The 19,276-nt window shown below is 32.3% G+C and overlaps 1 protein-coding gene across 1 annotated transcript in view; it reads right to left on the reverse strand.

Annotated features, from left to right (window-relative positions):
- The window catches only part of LOC149899536 (atrial natriuretic peptide receptor 1), a 137,890-nt gene that overhangs the window by 21,010 nt on the left and 97,604 nt on the right, over window positions 1-19,276 (reverse strand). Inside the window, exons 7-12 of the mRNA XM_090113468.1 lie at window positions 18,381-18,579; window positions 15,855-15,946; window positions 10,930-11,068; window positions 8,505-8,586; window positions 2,093-2,216; window positions 1,177-1,503 (exon numbers count right to left, since the gene is read on the reverse strand). Coding sequence (XP_089969594.1) covers window positions 1,177-1,503; window positions 2,093-2,216; window positions 8,505-8,586; window positions 10,930-11,068; window positions 15,855-15,946; window positions 18,381-18,579 — 963 coding nt within the window. The remainder of the gene's footprint in view (window positions 1-1,176; window positions 1,504-2,092; window positions 2,217-8,504; window positions 8,587-10,929; window positions 11,069-15,854; window positions 15,947-18,380; window positions 18,580-19,276) is intronic.

Here is a 19,276-nt window from a genome sequence, read left to right on the forward strand (position 1 = left end):
GTTCCAAATACTAACAAAGGATAACTCTGTTTACAACATTTATCAAATGATATCGTTTCTCAGAAAACATAAAACAAAGGGACAATTAATTTGGGAACAAAGACGTGTAGAATCTGATATAAGTGACCTAAATGTGAGATATATGAAGCTCTTCCTTGATGTTATTTTTCTGTCACTTTATTTTTCGTGAGTTGTTTTCGACTTTGACCTTTTATTTATCAACAAGTACACTATTGTTGTATGATGTACCTATGTACCTGTGACTTCATTTTAAAGCATAGATTATAAAGATTTTTTTAGGCTGCATAACTTCTCACGTAATATGTAAGAAGTTATGCAGCCTAAAAAAAAATATAATAATATTATTATAGCCTAAGAGTGAAAGTTACAGGGACATTCTTGTAGATTTTTTAAGAGAAGAATATTGCTCGGAATATAAAGATAAAGCTTTCGTTCTTTCATTTTTGAGTTCGTAACAAACAAACTAAATCCAATCTTTTGTCACACTAATATTAGTTAATTTGCTCCATACATCTCAAATGAACTTTTTTATACATAATCACTAAATAAATCTACAGCTTGCTATGATAAATAAAAACATCATACTAATTCATAGTCCGATGATTGAGTGGGATCCTAATCCCACTATCCCATCCGGGTCCCAAATCCCATTTAAGGCTCCACATTTGCAATTCCCACAATTTATGGAGGTCGAAGTTTATTATATGGGATGCAATAATCTTGTTAAACAATTTCTACGTATGAATATCGTTAAATCAAAACTTTAGTTCAGAGTTTACATAATGAATATATATGAGGGTATGTTTTGATGAAAACTACAGCGTTATAATTTATACTCATTATTAGGTCCCGTTTCAATGCGGTTAAAAGTCAGAGTCACTCTCTCTATCTCTATATACAAAAATTATATTATAAGAATTACTTTATGTGAAAGACAAATACTTTCGTATTTAAAATATTGTAATAATTATAGTTAATACCACTTCTTACTTCAAGAAGGCTATTTTTTTATTGCCTGATAGGGAAGCGCTTGACCACGATCTCGCCTGATGGTAAGCTGAGATGTGGCCTAAGATGGCTATTATTCGTTCGGATCAACATTTCAACATTTTTAAATATCAAAAAGTATCAAATCGCAAAAAAAAAAACACTTACCCGCACAATATCATGCATCAAGCTGACTTTGAACATCCAATCCAGCTTAATCGTATCATTTTCCAATATATCTTGCAATGAACCTTTCGGGCAGTATTCAGTCAATATACAGCAGTGTGGTGGATCCACACACGCACCGAAGAACCGAGCCAAATGATCGTGTTCTAGATCCTTCATCTTTTTTAGTTCTAATAGCAATGGTCGGGTGAGATCTATGCGTTGTTTGTCAACCTTTTTGACAGCGACCCGGCAGCCTTTGTAGAACGCGCAAGGGGCGTATATTTGACGGTCGCCAGCAAGGGAAATTGCTTCGTCGGAATATGCAGTCTGTGGATGTATAGGTTTTGATAGAATGGAGAAATATTAATTTAGTTTTAACATTAAAATGCTTATACTTAAAAGAATGCAATCATGACTTCAATTAGTTCTTTTGGTAACTATTAATGTTGAATGTTTACGTTTTATAATATTTAATATCTAGTTATTGAATTAAATGCACAATCTTTTATTTTATCTGTTAGATAATATTCCTTTTAGAAACTAAAAATTGAGATTTCCCTATAAATAGATCGTAGATTATAGTGACACTTTAATCTCATCACATTTATCTAGACAACTGCTAACCCGGATTCCCGGAATTTCTTCGTAAATTAAATCTCTGCACAGCGAGCTAAGTACTAATAATTATAAAAATAGTATACACTTTCTTTAATAAAAATTTTCGGAAAATACTTCGACATAAAATTGTTGCTATAATCTATGCAACCTAGAACCTATCTATGTAACCTATGCAATAATCTCAATATCAATTTAATAACTATTTGCTTAAACTTATTTTTTTTAACTTCTATTTAGCTATACTACTCCTAGCTATATAACAAGTAGCTTATTAACATGTAATGGACACAGCACTCACCCCAGTGCTATACCTTCGAACGAGCGAGTGCAGGCTGCCCCTGAGCCTGCCCCCGGGGATCAGCACGTCGCTCCAACTCACACGCCACGTCATCATCGCTATTTCTGCCTCTAGCTTGTAGTGCCTGTAAGTAAATATGTGTTTAGCAAGTTTTGAAGTGAAACTTCTTTATCGGGGTTGGAAAAAAATTTAGTGTAACATTTTTTCGTTACGCGTGACATTTTTCCGTTACGCGCCATCTTTTTCTTATCCCTACCACGCGTGATTCGACGTACTTATTCTGTAAAGTTGCATAAAGTAAGTAAATTATTTTTTGAAAAATAAGGTCATAAAGAAGTTTCACTTCTTACATATTGTGTACACTAGTACACGCACCCATTTTTTTACTATATTTATGCAAGATCTAGCTGTACACCGCGGTTTTACCCGCATTGCTCCGCTACTGTTTATCTTAGCGTGATGATAGCAAAACAAACTCTTCAATTTTATAATATTTACTAACTATTACTAGAATATTACATAACCAGCCGACCAACACTACATAATATTAATATCATAATTATTAATAATTATACACGGGAATGATTTGTGATTGTTTCGTTAAATTTTTAGCAAAATTTACTGAACAGATTTTGAAAATTAGTAATAGTTTGTAGGTATCTGTTTGATAATGTTTTTTCACAGCTTCTTAAGCTTTTGTCTGTTTGATATTGAACTGATCATGATGTTATTTAATATGCATATGACGCTCTATAAGAAATTATATCAATATTATGTTTGTTGCTCTGCCAGTTTTATATAGGTATATCTACAACTATAACTTCAAAAAATGTATAAACTTGAACATCTTTCAAAGCAAAACAGATTTTTATACAAGGAAATATTCTTTAATCCAAGAGCAAAACCCGCAAGTTATGTCTATTTCTAAGCAAATATGCGGTCAAATGTTTCATAGTGGAAATTCTCAGAAAATGCAGAAACAGTTGTATACACGAGGATGTAAACATAGTATTATATTATCTGTGAATGTAAATCACACATTCCATACATACCAAGAGTAAACAGATTATAATATATACAGCTATTAATACCATTGAGGTATTATTATAGAGAGGACACCACGAACAAAATCTGTGCGACAAGCGCGGCGGCGCGGGGCGGCTAGTGAGTCATACAATTTGCAAATATTCTGCCTATTATTACTTATAAATTAAAACCAATCAATGTAACAAAAAAAAATGGTTTGAGACGATTGACTTTAACTCGTGTTAGAAAAAGTTTAGTAGCGATGGCCTCTCTAGTACGTAGTACATAGTAACTCAATGATTAATACCTAGTTGCATGCAATTTACAGCTTAATCGATGTCGTTATGCTATGCAATATTGAATCATAATTGCACATCAGAATTTATGCTTTAATTGAATAGACGTTAATATCGTTTAATTAGGATTACATGTTATGATATATTTATGATACTGTGCTACGGGTTTTCATATATTAATATAAATAGCATGACTGCAGGCAATGTATAAAAATAAAGTCTAATTTAAACATTCGTTGCAATTTGCTGACACGACTTGAAAACAGACTGTAACTTCTAAAAGTGTAACCTCTTTAAAAACAATACATATTTTAATTATTTAGAGAAAATCTCATGAAATTATTTCATCGTCACCGATCCTTGATAAGAGTAAAGTTTGAATTAAATCTGTCCTTTAAAAGTGGGTCAAATTCGAGTATAAAATCGGTTACAAACAGGTGAAAAAAAGCGTATTAAAAATAGCAATTAACTTATCTTTATTATTCAGTACTATGACGTTAAAAGGCAGGTATTTTCGGTAAATAATTTATCTTTTAAAGGTGTAAGGTTAATACTTTCCAAGTTTTATTTGAGCGAAGTGGCAAGCGTTTTAATCAATTATAGACTGGTAGACGTCAAAACTGTCGATTGTGGAAAATGAAATCCCGTTCCATTTTTAGTGTCGCTAAAAGGGATTCGTTTTTTCGGTAGCTATGTGATACGATGAATTAAACGGATCTATTTTTATAGTGTTGCTGAAATATCCATTAAGAGTTTTTTTGTTAGACAAATCCCTACTAATATTATAAATGCGAAAGTAACTCTGTCTGTCTGTCTGTTACTCAATCACGCCTAAACTACTGAACTAATTTTCATGAAATTTGGTATGGAGATATTTTGATACCCGAGAAAGGACATAGGCTACTTTTTATCCCGGGAAAATGACGCAATCCCGAAAATCCCACGGGAACGGGAACTATGCGAGTTTTTTTAGACTGCGCGGGCGAAGCCGCGGGCGGAAACCTAGTATATTATATAACAGCATGTCGTTTTAATTTGATTACAGCAGATTAAAGATTTCCCTAAAATCGGCTTGTGTTTTATACACTTTTCACTATAAAACAAGATATTTCCATAATAACAGACCTTTCACTAAACAAATGTCTTAAATAATGTAGATATTAATCAATCTGTATGTCGTTAAACTGTATTCAATATTTTAGTCGTCACAAAATTTATATCAAACTAGCTTCCGCCCACGACTTTGTACGTGCATCCCCGTTTTTCCCCATTCCCGCAAGAATTTCGGGAAATCCTTTCTTAGCGGATGCCTACGTCCTAACATCTACCTGCATGCCAAAGTTCAGCCCGATACGTCCAGTGGTTTGGGCTGTTCGTTGATAGATCACTATATCAGTTACGTTTGAGTTTTATATAGATAAGTCAAATAAAAAATTAACCTGTATAGGTTAAATATTACAAGTAATGCTACAGATTAATAATGCATAGCCTGATCTCAAGGTATTTTGTAGATTTATAAATTGCTTCTCGAAGTAATCGAGTATAATATTACGGGCTGGATATTTGAGAACTATTAGAATCTATAGGGTATTAGTTAGACAATAATGATGAATAATATTGAAATAATTTACGATAATTTACTACGTAGATATAAAGATACTCTACGTATTGATATTTTTGGCTCTATCTATTCAATAATAAATTACAAAAACTCAACGAAAATCAAACACATAAATGTTTATGTGCCTAGTTTAATTTATAAATTTTCTTATAATACAGACTCTGGTTAGTTTTAAATTCGGTTGGTACTTCAAGCAATATATTTTAAGATCTATACTAATATTATAAAGCTGAAGAGTTTGTTTGTTTGTTTTTTTGTATGTTTGTTTGAACGCGCTAATCTCGGGAACTACCGGTCCGATTTGAAAAATTCTTTCGGTGTTAGATAGCCCATTTATCGAGGAAGGTTATAGGCTATATATTATGATCACGCTACGCACGCGGGGGTGGAGCCACGGGGGTGAAACCGCGCGGAGCAGCTAGTACATAATATAATTAATGGATAGAGATACAATTAGATGGATAGAGAATAACGTTGAACCAACATAAAATTATTAAGAACCGTATTCATTAACTAATTACTAGAAATATATCAAGTATACTTTTACTTTATCTTTTCTATTCGGTAAATGTGCCTTCATGCCTATAAGGGTAAATATCATCATTTCTTATTCCGTTCCTTACAAAAGTAATATGTGATGTAGTAAAATAAACAATAAAATTTCGCTATAAAAGTCCCGAAAACGCATTCCATTTCCTTCCGAATCATTTTATTTTCTTCACAGTATTATGAAGACTAAGGATTAAATATAATACTTCTATAGGTACATATTATATTTGGTCGCGGAAGAATTCTAACAAATACCCGCGGCCCCATCATTAAAGCGGCTCGACGGAACACAGTGGGGTTTTAGTCGGTAAGAATCCGACATAACCCACGGCTCCTTCCCCGGGGGCCGTGGGTATCTTTGGAAGATTTCCCCACTATAAAAAAGGTACATATTATATTTAACTAAAAATAGTTTACTAGGAAACTACATAGAGTTGAAATCGAGCCAAGCCAGGAGAAGTGGCTAGTTCTATAAGAAAAGCTACTTATATTATTATTGACAAACAAACAATATCAAAACATAAACATGTATTTAATCAATACTTTCATCCTACGATGTTTACTCTAAAAATATAAGAGGTTTTTATTTAAAACAGAAAATTTATTTACTTAAACAAAACTTGTTGAAATTTCTGTGAAAACATTAAAAAGAAAAACAAGTAAAAGCTTGTACTCTATTCTTATATTATTCTTTTTAAATGATTAATTAATTACGTTCGTTAAAAATGTAACAATATTTTCTACGGATCGCTGGATGCTTCAATTAGATTGCTTTGGATTTTTTTAATAATTAATTAAGAGGTCTAGAGATCTTTGAAAATGATCATTATTTAATAACTTACAAATGAAGAACAATTGAAGATTCATCCAAATTATAAACTAACTTATTTTTATCTATTTATCATAATAATATAATATTTAACATGAAAGCGTAGTTAGTAATATGTACTAAATGAAGAACGACTGAAAGGACTTCAAAGGACGTTGCTTTTTTTTGGATTTGTAGATAAAATTTGTAAAGAATATTAAATAATTATTTTGGACAAAGAAGTATACCGCCTTCAGATAATGAAAAATAGACTATATGAATCATATTAATACACACGGGAGGCACTAGCTATCAAATTAAACAAAAATTATCAAAATCGATTCACCCAGTTGAAAGTTCTGAAGTAACAAACCCAGAAACAAAACAGTCGAATGGAGAATCTCCTCCTTTTTTAACATCGGTTAAAATATACCTGGGAAACGTTAGAGTACTTAGCTCGTAAACAATTAAATATATTCTAAACATTATCTATGATAGAAAACATACACCCATTTATAAATCAAAGGAACGATCGATACTCTTTAGATGATTGATTGATGGATTGATTGATTGATTGGCTCTCACATTTAAATGCTTAATAACACTGTTATTGCATGCTCGGAATATTATTTTGCATGTAACGAATACTATTAATTTACAAGTTAAATCTTCAATATATCTTAAACTCAATTATATAACAATTATTGAGAAATAAATAAGTATATGTAATTATGTATTTTTTTAAATTAAATTTCATAAACTGATTTGAATCTGAGTCTAAATTTTACCAGATATTAAAATTTTTAAATTCATGTCATTATATTATTAATACGTTAATTCAGATACAATCTTATATTCTTATATATAAAAATGAATCGCAAAATGTGTTGGTAAGCGCATAACTCGAGAACGGCTGAACCGATTTCGATAATTCTTTTTTTATTATATTCCTTGAAGTACGAGGATGGTTCTTATGTAGAGAAAACGTAAATATTATGTACCACGGGCGAAGCCGGGGCGGACCGCTAGTAGTAAATAAATTATCCACAATTGAATTAAACATAGTCTACATATAATAATATGAGCGATTCGTATCTCGAAAATGCATTTTATTCATGAGAAAACCCCTACATTTTCAATGTATGTGCATCGTCTAATAAATTATTTAACACACGTTTGTCCAACGGATGTAAAAGTTAGTTTGGTTTAAAATGAATTCATTAGATAGGTTTTATATCGTATATATAAAAGACTATCTGTTACCCGCAGCTTCGCCTGCGTGGAAAAAATAATTTTCATGGTTAAAACTTTCATCCCTATACCTTTGGGGATAGAATTGATCAAAATCCTTTGCCTACGTTCTAACATCTACTGCATATCTGCATGCCCAGCCCGATCCGTCCAGTGGTTATTATTATGGTTATTATAGATTCATTTTTTTATGTTGCCCTAAATTCGTTTTATAGGTACCCATATATATTTAAAATAAGACATGCATTAGTCAACCGTATAATATTTCGGAAGTTATAAATCAGGAAAGTAAATATCAGCATCTACGCGAAAACAAATTTTATTCCTTCATTGTTTTACCAGTATTTTGTAAGGAAAACAACCTTTTTACAAGTAACGGTTGCGAATAAAGTTTATGTAATTGCTAACAAGAGAAAACTCGAAAGTTTTTGTTCTTTCGTGGAATTTAGTTTATACTCTTATTCCCTCGTAAACATTTATTAGCGTAGAAGATATTCAATGCGAATAAAATACAATTATTTTATGCGATGAATGTTCCTTGTAATTTCATTATAAATATTTAACCGATTGTTTTTCAAATATTTCTATTGGAATATCGGTTAAATTCAACTTTTTAATGGTGAAATGGTTTGTAAAAAATTATCAGATTGAGCAGTTTTTGAGTTCAATCACAACAAACAAACAATCAAATATCCTTTTTATAATATTATAGACACCAGTAAATCATGCACATTACGAAATATTTCAGTTTAAACGTAATATTTTGTGCACGCAAATTCCGTGCTTATTACCTACAAATGTAATACAAATAAACAAATAGTTGCAGATTAATAACAGCCAATAACAGCTGTGTGTACTTACCTATAAATAAACACGGACAGTATTGCCAAGATCACGACCACAGAGCTCAGAACGATAGAGAGGATAGCATACACTGGTAGAGCTGTAACAAAATATACAATCAATTAAAATTATTAAAATATTTGGTAATGAAATTACATTTTGTACATCTCTATATACATAAAATTCTCGTCTCACAATTTTATTTACCATACTCCTCCGAAACGGCTGGACCGATTCTGATCAAATTGTTGTGTGCCTATTGGATAGATCTGAGAATTGGCCAACATCTATTTTTCATACCTCTAAGTGATAAGAGTATGGCAGAACAAGGTTTTAAAAATGTACGCTTTCTGAGAGAAAACACAACCACACTAAAATATATTGTTTTAAGACTTTACTTTAAACACCGGTAAATAAAACTTTATATGAATAAAATGCGACCAAAATAAACCACGTTTGGCGCTCTTTTTTTCTTGAGATAAAACGTTTGGTTTTGTCACAATCAAGTGTTTTATCGTGATAAAACCAAAACTAAAAGTAATTACACAAAATGCTCTGACAAAGCCCTCGCAAATGCTTTAATATAATTGTTTATGAAATAAAAATCATAATAGGTATTACCATGTCAAGTAGAAAACGTAAATGTGTGAAAATTAGAGCTAAATTCGTGATTTTTTTTAATCGAGTCAATTTTAATATTTTATGTTTTTGATTAAACAGAATCGTTGAACATATCATCTAGTTTGATATATATTTTATTTTTTAGATTTGGTCTTGAATATTACACGTATTATCTAATAGAAGATTGGTAATTTTGCTTTATACCCCCTCTTAATTCCCTTATTAACAAGAATAGCTGATGGAATAGGTAATTATTTCGACAAAATGTGCGTTGTATTATTCGCACTAGCAAATTACCTACTACAGTAATTATTACCAACACGAAATATTATTATCATTCAACTGCAAATATGTTTTGTGTGGGAATTAGTGAGTGTTTGTAACATCGTTCTGTTTATGGAAAACATTTTGGAAAACAACTTGATTTTCCATAGTAAGCGTTTATTTTAAGACCTAATTAATATTTAGAATATCAGCTATATTGTATTGAAATCACGTCAAAATTCACGAACGAACAAAATGCAATAAGACATTATTTTAACGATATACTTTCACACGCATTCAATAAAAATATATTATTATGATATAACAAACTACAATATTATTATTTGTTAATAATAAAGGAGCGTGTATACCGAGCACACGTGTCTGAATGGAAACTTTTTTGGATTCGAAGATACCAAAATCGTCGCCTTACTCAAAGACGTGATGGTATTGACATGACGATACTTGAAATTTTGCTCTCAACGCGCCTAAAGAACTTTCACTTCAAAAAATAAAGGGATAATAATCGTTATAAACAGCATTATAATAAATATTAATATATTATAAATGACTTTGTTCACGTATGAAGATCAATCAATATGGGAGATGATTTCAATTACAGATATTCTATAAATAAATGTCTTAATATAGAAAGAAAATAAAATAAAACTACATTTGATATAAAGATGAGGAACGTGACGCGTCTCTCTTGGCCAAGATTACCAATAACAAGAAATTTTCAATTAGGTACTATTTTTAAAGGAAAATTGTTTAAGTGCAATTCGATTATTCTGGTATAAATGCGAACTGAAAGTCAAATATAGAAATTAATATTACTTTTATTTTTACAAAGAATATAATATAGATATAATAAATAATTGTTTCAAATCAAAGTTCAAAATAAAATTACGTTTTACTTAATTTTGGTTCTTAGTTTAATATAGCGTGGTGTGAAAAAAAACATGGTCATCGGTGTACTAATTTAAGAAGAATTGCCTGTTTCATGAGCATTCTGAAATGGTATCGTACACTCATCATCAGGCCTTCAATAGATACACAATAAATTTCTAATACAAATTTTGGTTGAATAAATCTGTATTCGCGAGACTCATTCCAGTCGTTTCGGCGCAGTATGGTAACATTGCATTGTACCAGTAGAATTTTATTTATAGAGTTTTATATCTTATATATAAAATTCTCGTGTCACAATGTTAGTCTGCATACTCCTCCGAAACGGGTGGACCGATTCTCATGAAATTTTCTGTGCATATCGGGTAAGTCTGAGAATCGGCCAACATCTATTTTTCATATGTACCACGGGCGAAGCCGGGGCGGACCGCTAGTTAATATTATAAAGCTGAAGAGTTTGTTTGTTTGAACGCGCTAATCTCAAGAACTACTGGTCCGATTTGAAAAATGCTTTCGATGTTAGATAGCCCATTTATCAAGGAAGGCTATTATAGGCTATAATATATCATCACACTAAGACCAACAGGAGCGGAGCCACGCGGGTGAAACCGCGCAGCGCAGCTAGTGATTAATAAACACAAGTACTCACAATTATCAGGGCACAGGGAGCCATCAAAGCCACAACGCGGCGTGTCCGGCGGGGGGCTGGACCGCCCGCCCGCCCAATGGATCGGCCGGTTTTCGACGAACTGGAGGGACGCGTTCGCGGCTATGTATGTGGCTACTACCTGTTGGTTATTATTGTGATAAGTTATTGTTAATTGTATGTAAGTTTATTATACAAAAACTAGCTCTCCGCCCGCTTTGTTTTAAACCTAATACATTAAATAAAAAACTTCCTCTTAAATCACTCTATCTATTAAAAAAAAACTACATCATAATCCGTGGCGTAGTTTGATCTAAGATCTAAGCATACATACATTCGCAGCGAGCAACTTTGCTTCATACTATTTAGTGATAGCTTGAGTGATAGTGATGTTAACTTTTTTTTAGCAAGCATCTATTGAAAAAATTGTGACATTAAATCCACTTAAAAGATTGTCTGTCAGATACATCTATGTCAATGCTGTAAACATAGAAATCTAAATAACAAGGCAATAGAAGTGGTAAGCGCGCGTGACATTGTCGCCGCTCAGGTGGTTACCATGCCACAAGTCTGTTCGTAGCTTGGTGGTCGCTTGTTCAGTTGTTCCTGACACGTGCGTGAGTAAACATGGTGTGCATTTCCCAGTGCGGAAATTCTTCCATAAATTGTAATTATACTAATAAAGGAATAAAATTTCACCGGTAAGTATTTTTGTTTATAAATATTGCCGTTTTTCCTTAAAATTATAGAATATTTACAAGTATTATGAGTGTCATCATAGTAATCGAAATAACAATGAATGACACAGTCGACCATTCTTATTATCACGTTTAACACAAATTTCAACCTAATTTCTATGAGTTTATGTTCAAAGTTATATCTATTGAAAATTGACAACCTCTGTTGTAGAAAAGCCGATTTTTTGCGTATTGGAGCAAAAATAAACAAAACGTCTCATATACTTACGGATGTTATTCTAAAATAAACCGTAAATTCGTGCGTTAGGATACATATTAAAAAGCTTAATTTAATATTTAAGTTAGTTTTCACTAAAATCAAGCTATCCAATAAAAGACATAGTTTACTTGTGTGTACTGTTTAGCTATCGGTTTAAATGTGTTGATTTTGGCGACAGCGGTTTTCATACGAATTATGACATTATAGCACTTCTATGTGTCTTGTTATTTAGATTTCTATGGCTGTAAAACATGACAAATGTATAATGGGAGCAATCTGTATACTAAGCAAAAACAACAGCATGCAATTAAATGCAGTTTTCACTACTTAATGCTAAAAGTGTTAGGAGAAAAAACTCAAACTCAAACTCAAACATTTATTTATTCAATGAGACTTCTTCTAGAAGCACTTTTGAAACGTCATTAGGTACATATTTTTAACATTTACCACCGATTCGGAAAGCAGTATCTACGGAGAAGAATCGGCAAGAAACTCCATAGTTGCTCTTTTTAATCATGTCAGTTTTAAAACTTTACCAATTACATAATATGTAACATCATATATTATAGTATAATAATACTATAGTTAGCATAAGAGCCACTTCCAAAAATACAAAACCTCCCGGACCAAACCTAATAACGTAATAAAATGACGAACAGTAGCAAAAAGGATTGGTTTTCATAACAAAATAATTTTGTACCCATCACAAACGCTAATATTACTTTTCTGTAACAAATCCCTAGCCATTCTTTCTCGTCAGTGTCACAAACATAAAGAATATCATTCGCTGACAATTTTGACATTTTCATTAAGTATATTGTAGGTAGATTTTCAATTGAAAATGTGATTTAATAAGCCAGAACGTAATGGTGGATTTTCGAAATATAATATTGAATAAATTACGTGGAGTGTACTTTATCATATTACACGTATTATTCATATAAATAATAACCGACATATTATAAAGGAAGTAATATAACTGTTCTCAAATATATTAAGCTTAAAAATCCGACTGTTCGCGGAATAAATTAAACTGAAAATAATAATGAATACAAATGGCTTGGAGCAATACTTTTATTGGTGTATTTTTAGCAATATATCGATATAATTCAATGTATTTCACGTGAATCCAATTCAAAATAATTGTTCGATAATATGAAAAACAAATACATTTTCTAGGAAACTCGATTGTTCCGGCTTTCGAGTTTGATTTAAATCTTAAACAATGCTTTCGAGATTTGACTTAATCCATTTAAAATCTCTATCAAGTATCTCCTAATGGTTGCTTCTCTTTCAAATCCACACAATTTTCTTCTCTATACTTTTAGCTGTACATGTTTATGTTTTCTTTCCATAAGAATCGTCCTCGTAGTTAAAGGAATAGGTATTATAAAAAAATAATTAATGAAATAGGTTCAGCCGTTCTCGCGATTCATTTTAAGCTATTGCATAGCTTCTATCGCGGGTCTTGAGCGCGGGGACCGAATCCAGAAATTCCGTAACGAAAAAACCTCACGCTCCCCACTCCGACGGGCACGGAGGTGTGGCTTGAAGGCATAGCATGCAATAGCTTTACCGCGGCAGTCCCCGAGTGCCACACGTCTTTTTTATTATATAAATATTATAAAAACACTAACTTTGTAGGCCAAAAAATTAGTAGCCGAGCGAATAGCATGTATTTCCATAAATTCATATAAATCATCTAACCATTTGAGAAACCTCGAATATAATTCAAGATACAAAGAATAAAATAAGGTTATTTAGCACGCAAGGAATAAATTCACTCTAAGAATGAATTTCTCTATCTACTGAGCTCTTCTTTTTTCTTTATATTCGTTAAGAGACGCAAAAATTATTTATAATCTTTTTTCGCGTTTTCTTTTCACAAGACCTTTATTTGTGCCATAAAACAAAAACGTTAAAAAAATTAACCGAATTGGTCCAGCCGTTCTCGAGTTTAACGCTGTACAACTCATTTGGCGATTCATTTTAATTTTAATTTTTGTCTGCATTTCAGTTGATTTTAATAAGTAATTGTCAAACTTTATTTTTCTAGTCTACGATATCAACCTTGTAAAAGTAACATCTCTGGGACATCCCTGGGACAAGGGCCTCCTATGAGGGTAAAAGTAACAGTATACATACACCTAAATTAGTTTATTTTTTGGAAATTGGAAAATAATATATCAGTGCTCTATAATATATTAACAAGTTAATGTTAATTCAACTTTTAAACTAACCTTCAACTCTCCATTCCGGAATTAAATATTTTGAGTACAATACTATAGGTAGGTAGGTATATTTTGTAATACAAATGGTTACCTGTTTACACATAAATTATATTGAAACTATATTTAACATTAACATTGATATTAACATCACGTATTTGAGGTGGCGTGGACATTAACATGTTGGTCACGGTATTCATCGGATGGTTGTACCGGAAACTGTCCTTTACGGTGTTGCGTAAGCATCTGGATACATCGATTTTGCTGATTTTATCTCTATTATATTATACGTGACTTGATATAGATGTAACTAGCTTTCCGCCCGCGGCTACGCCCGCGTTTTCAAAGAAAAAACCGCATAGTTACCGATTTCATGGGATTTACGGAATAAAACCTATCCTATGTGTTAATCCAAGATACCCTCTATATGTGTGCTAAATTTCATCGTAATCGGTTCAGTAGTATTTGCGTGAAAGAGTAACAAACATACACATACACATTCCTATATTCATCCTTATAAACTTTCGCATTAATTATAATATTAGTAGGATAGGATAGTTTTAAAGGGGTGAAAATATAGCTCATGTGGAGCAAAAAAAGTAAACAAATATAGCCGAGACTTATCATTTTCAGAAATATTTGTCGTTTTAGCTTTTTTTGAAAATTTGCAAAATTCTTCGGGAAAACGATTAACGTTTGTTTTTACTCCAAATGAATTATACTTTCACTCATTTAAAACGATTGCACCTAGAATAAGTCACATTGAATATTTATATCTTAATATATATAAATCTCGTGTAACAATGTTTGTCCTCAATGGACTCCTAAACCACTTAACCGATTATAATAAAATTCGCACACCATGTGCAGTTCGATCCAACTTGAGAGATAGGATAGTTTAAACATGTAGGTACCACGGGCGAAGCCGGGGCGGTCCGCTAGTTATTAATATAAAATTCCCGTGTCACAATGTTAGTTACAGACAGAGAAACACGCGCAAGCACGGGTTACAGCTATAGCAAAAAAGTATCGTTACAACTTTTGGTCTTAATTCCGTCTAGGCCCCTTTCGCAACGCGCGACATGGAACTTCGTTCCAAATTCCAATATAAATAAATAAATAAATAAATAAATGCTACATCATTATGAGGACAAAAATAACATTAACAAGCTAACAAGGTTACAAGTCAGGCCATAATTGATCAGGGTAAATAAAAATATGATAGGATTACACTCTTGTTCGGTAAATTGAGACCAATAAGCGATCATTTCAATGGATGACTTGAAATTTAGATATTTGACGTGAAATTTAGGCATTTTGACATATTGTTGATAGGGGTGCTTAAGGGTGCTTTAATACCAATAATGTGCGAGGTGTGTTGCGAGGAATGTGTTTTCAAATAACCAATAGTATCGCTTGAAACGCTTAACGCTTCAAACTTCAAACTGAATAAAGCGGTATAATTGGTAAGTTTAATAAGCGATCTTACCATTGGGTGACTTTAAATTTTGGTATTTGACGTAATTTGATGAGAATAACTCTATTACTTCATCAAAATTTGTCCTGTAATTTTAAAGATCTAAATTCTAAGCAAAAGACACACAGAAGGCTTTGTTTTATACTATTTAGTGATTTATAATATTACTATGTCCTAACAAATCCTAAAGGGTCCACATTCCTCCATCCATCACTCATGGAAGCTTCATAAATTCACTGCACACATTTATATTCAACACAACTAACCTCAAATTTGCTTGTAGTGGGATTCATATCCAGGAGTGAGTATGATGCCACGCGATCGCCATTTTCGTTTATTATCACCTCTCCTGTGATCCCTGGTAACATAAAAACACATTTATCATAACACGACAATATTAAATTATTTATTTAATCAATAATAGTTTGTGACAGAGATTTTAAACAGTTATATGTGAAGTTCCTTATCCCCCCCTAGTGGGTTGAGAAACTAATCTTTAGCAGTATTTAAAAGCGATTTATGATTTTCATAGGTTAATTTTAATAGATTATACAATAAATACATTACATAGTAATTAATTGGATGATAATCTTATTCAAACGTAAATTATTTAAATAGTTATAATAAAAGTTTCGCAGATTATTTTATATCTCTGCAGCTGGAGCATATTTTGCAGCATATTTCCTAATATAAATGTCGGGAGGTAAACCATACGAGCAAAATCAATTTCATGTAAAAATGAAATTGATTTTTTAATGTGTGTGCATATTATTCACACCACCATTTTTAAAGGAAAATATTCTGAGGGAAACCAGCTTATCGTAGAACCAACAAACTTTGTGACATCTGCCACACTTGGCTAATATAGGGGATTGTATAAACCCTCAAAGGGCTGTGACCCGAGTGTGAACAAATATAGACTGACTAGCTATGCCCTGCGGTTTCACCCGGGAACTCGCAAAATCAAGGATTAGTATAGCTCATGTGCTATTCTGATGTAACCAGTACTGAAAAGTTTCATCACGACTGATCCTGTTTGTCCAGACGTTTTTCGTAAAGGAGTAACAAACAAACATACATACATCCATCCATCCACAAACTTTCGAATTTATAATATGAGTAGGATATCCAAGATGAAGTAATTTTAGCTGCTAAGTCTGAACCTTATTTTGCTCTTGAAGTGGATAGGTACTTTCATAAAATGAAATGCTATTTATCCAGACTTCGCCAGATTTTTAATGAAAAATGTAATATCGATGCTTTTGGCTGAACATTGAACAATGTAAAGGTCAGAATAGATTGCCAATTTTGTTAATATTTATTGTGTCTACAGTTTTATAGATATTTTTTCTGTACTCGTAAAGTAAAAGCGAAAGTAAGTAGTGATTACCTATATATTATTATAAACTTTATAAAGGACTAGATTTCCGCCCGCGGCTTCGCCCGCGTTTGCAAAGAGAAACCCGCATAGTTCCCGTTCCCGTGGGATTTCTGGGATAAAAACTATCCTATGTGTTAATCCAAGTTACCCTCTATATGTGTGCTAAATTTCATTGTAATCGGTTCAGTAGTTTTTACGTGAAAGAGTAACAAACATCCATACATCCATACATCCTTACAAACTTTCGCCTTTATAATATATATTAGATAACGTAAATGTAGGTTAACTTTTTATACTACTAAAGATTAGTTGGAATAAACAGCTGATAATTTATCTTTCTAATTTTCCTTTTTTTACTATCGCTTTAATGAGATTTTGAAAGAACTAAGAGCGAATTCAATGAATTAGTATAAATTGCCTTTGCCACTTTACACCTTCAATGATAAATACGCCACATAAATAAGCGGCTTTACTGAAAGCCAATAAATTTAATATTTTTTAGTGCTTTGGCAATACCCCAAAATGTGTTTTGGGTTCAAAACCAAGCTATTGATTTATGTGTCTATTTGAATTCGGATAAACAAAATTGGTTGGTATTTTTGTGAAAAATTAAGTCTGTTATATTGTTTGATTTATTAGTGTCAAAAGGATTTATCACTATCATAATATGTCTTGTGCCCTAATATCGTCGACCAGGCTATCATTAGTTGTTGTTCTCATATCTTCTAGCGGTAAATCATCTTTTTCGCTCATAGATGGTTTCTACAAATACTAGCCCTATTCCCTGTCATATAGATCTTTTATTGATCCCAACCTAAGCTCTTACAAACACACATAGTAATCAGTATATTGCAACATAAAAAATTCTTCTTTACAATACGCAATAGACAAGTCAAATCAAAACTTATCAGTCCAATTACAATTACACCCAATTCACAACGAACTTGATTAACCATTGCCGCAAGCAAACACAGACCCTCATGCCATAGACACAAGAAACTTTAGACCCTCACCACATACTCATAAGTAAGCAAGCCTCGCACAGAATAAACGGGAGCAACTAGCCGCAACACATAGATATAAGAAAATAATAGACGTTCATAGTATAGACATTCACGATATAGACTTAAGCAAAATATATAGACATTCATAGTATAGAAACAAGCAACTTTAGACGCTCAAATCATAGAATAAAGAAAATTTAGACTTTACAGCATAGACACAAGAAAAATATAGACGGTTATACCATACACACAAGTAAGATCCGCACAATATAGTCTCAGGCGATTATAGACGCACACAACATGACATAGACAAAAGTAACTATAGACGCTCACGAAATAGATACGAGACGATATAGTGGAAAAATAGTACAGATACAAGCAAGTATAGACGCACATAAAGCACAAACCTTGAAATGTCCGATTCCACATGTTCCTAATGACCGCGGCTCCATCTAGCTGTCCGCGCGGATCAGCCGCCTGGCGTAGCGTGTCGTTCAGCGCAAACGCGTAGAGCAGCACCGCGTCGTAGAACGCAGCTACGAACGTAGACACCACCTCGCCTTTGCCGAACGTGTAGTTGTACTTCGTAGCGGCCAGGTCTTTGACCTGAGATTGGAGATTTTATTGATAAAAATAGTATGTGAAATTGATTGTTGTTTACGTGGAAAAAAAGAGTCATATCGATGAAAATGAATAAACTATACAATAAATTATACAATTCATCAAATTAAGGAAAAGGCGCAATCAATTAAATGAAAGTTATTTTAAAAATTAGTGTAAATCACAGCTACTCAGCATGCCTCAATAAGTATCATAATTGAAAAAATATCTGCATACTTAGTAACCGTGGTATAAACATTGAAATTAAGTATATTCGAAGCTAAAATAAAATGTTTCAATAAAAAATTATAACAAAAACATACGAGTCAGAACCTTCAAATACAACTTTGTTAGTTTTATGAAACTCTTAAAAATAATATGATAGTGCCTTCACCTCAACACAAGATAATTGAAAAATAACATTTTTATTATTTCAAATACTGCTAGACAGGTTTCCATACCTACCGTACTTATACTTCAAGGACAAAGAACCTTTCGACTTTACGTTTTACATAAATAATACTAGCTTTCCGCCCGCGGCTTCGCCCGCTTTGTCTAAAACATAATAAATTATATACTAAAACCTTCCTCTTGAATCACTCTATATATTAAAAAAACCACATCAAAATCCGTTGCGTAGTTTTAAGATTTAAGCATACATAGGGACATAGGGACAGAGAAAGCGACTTTGTTTTATACTAAG

This window comes from Colias eurytheme, chromosome 20 (genome assembly GCF_061535395.1).
Source record: "Colias eurytheme isolate Ceu_HAF_F1 chromosome 20, ilColEury1 Martin Lab GWU primary, whole genome shotgun sequence".
Taxonomy (NCBI): domain Eukaryota; kingdom Metazoa; phylum Arthropoda; class Insecta; order Lepidoptera; family Pieridae; genus Colias; species Colias eurytheme.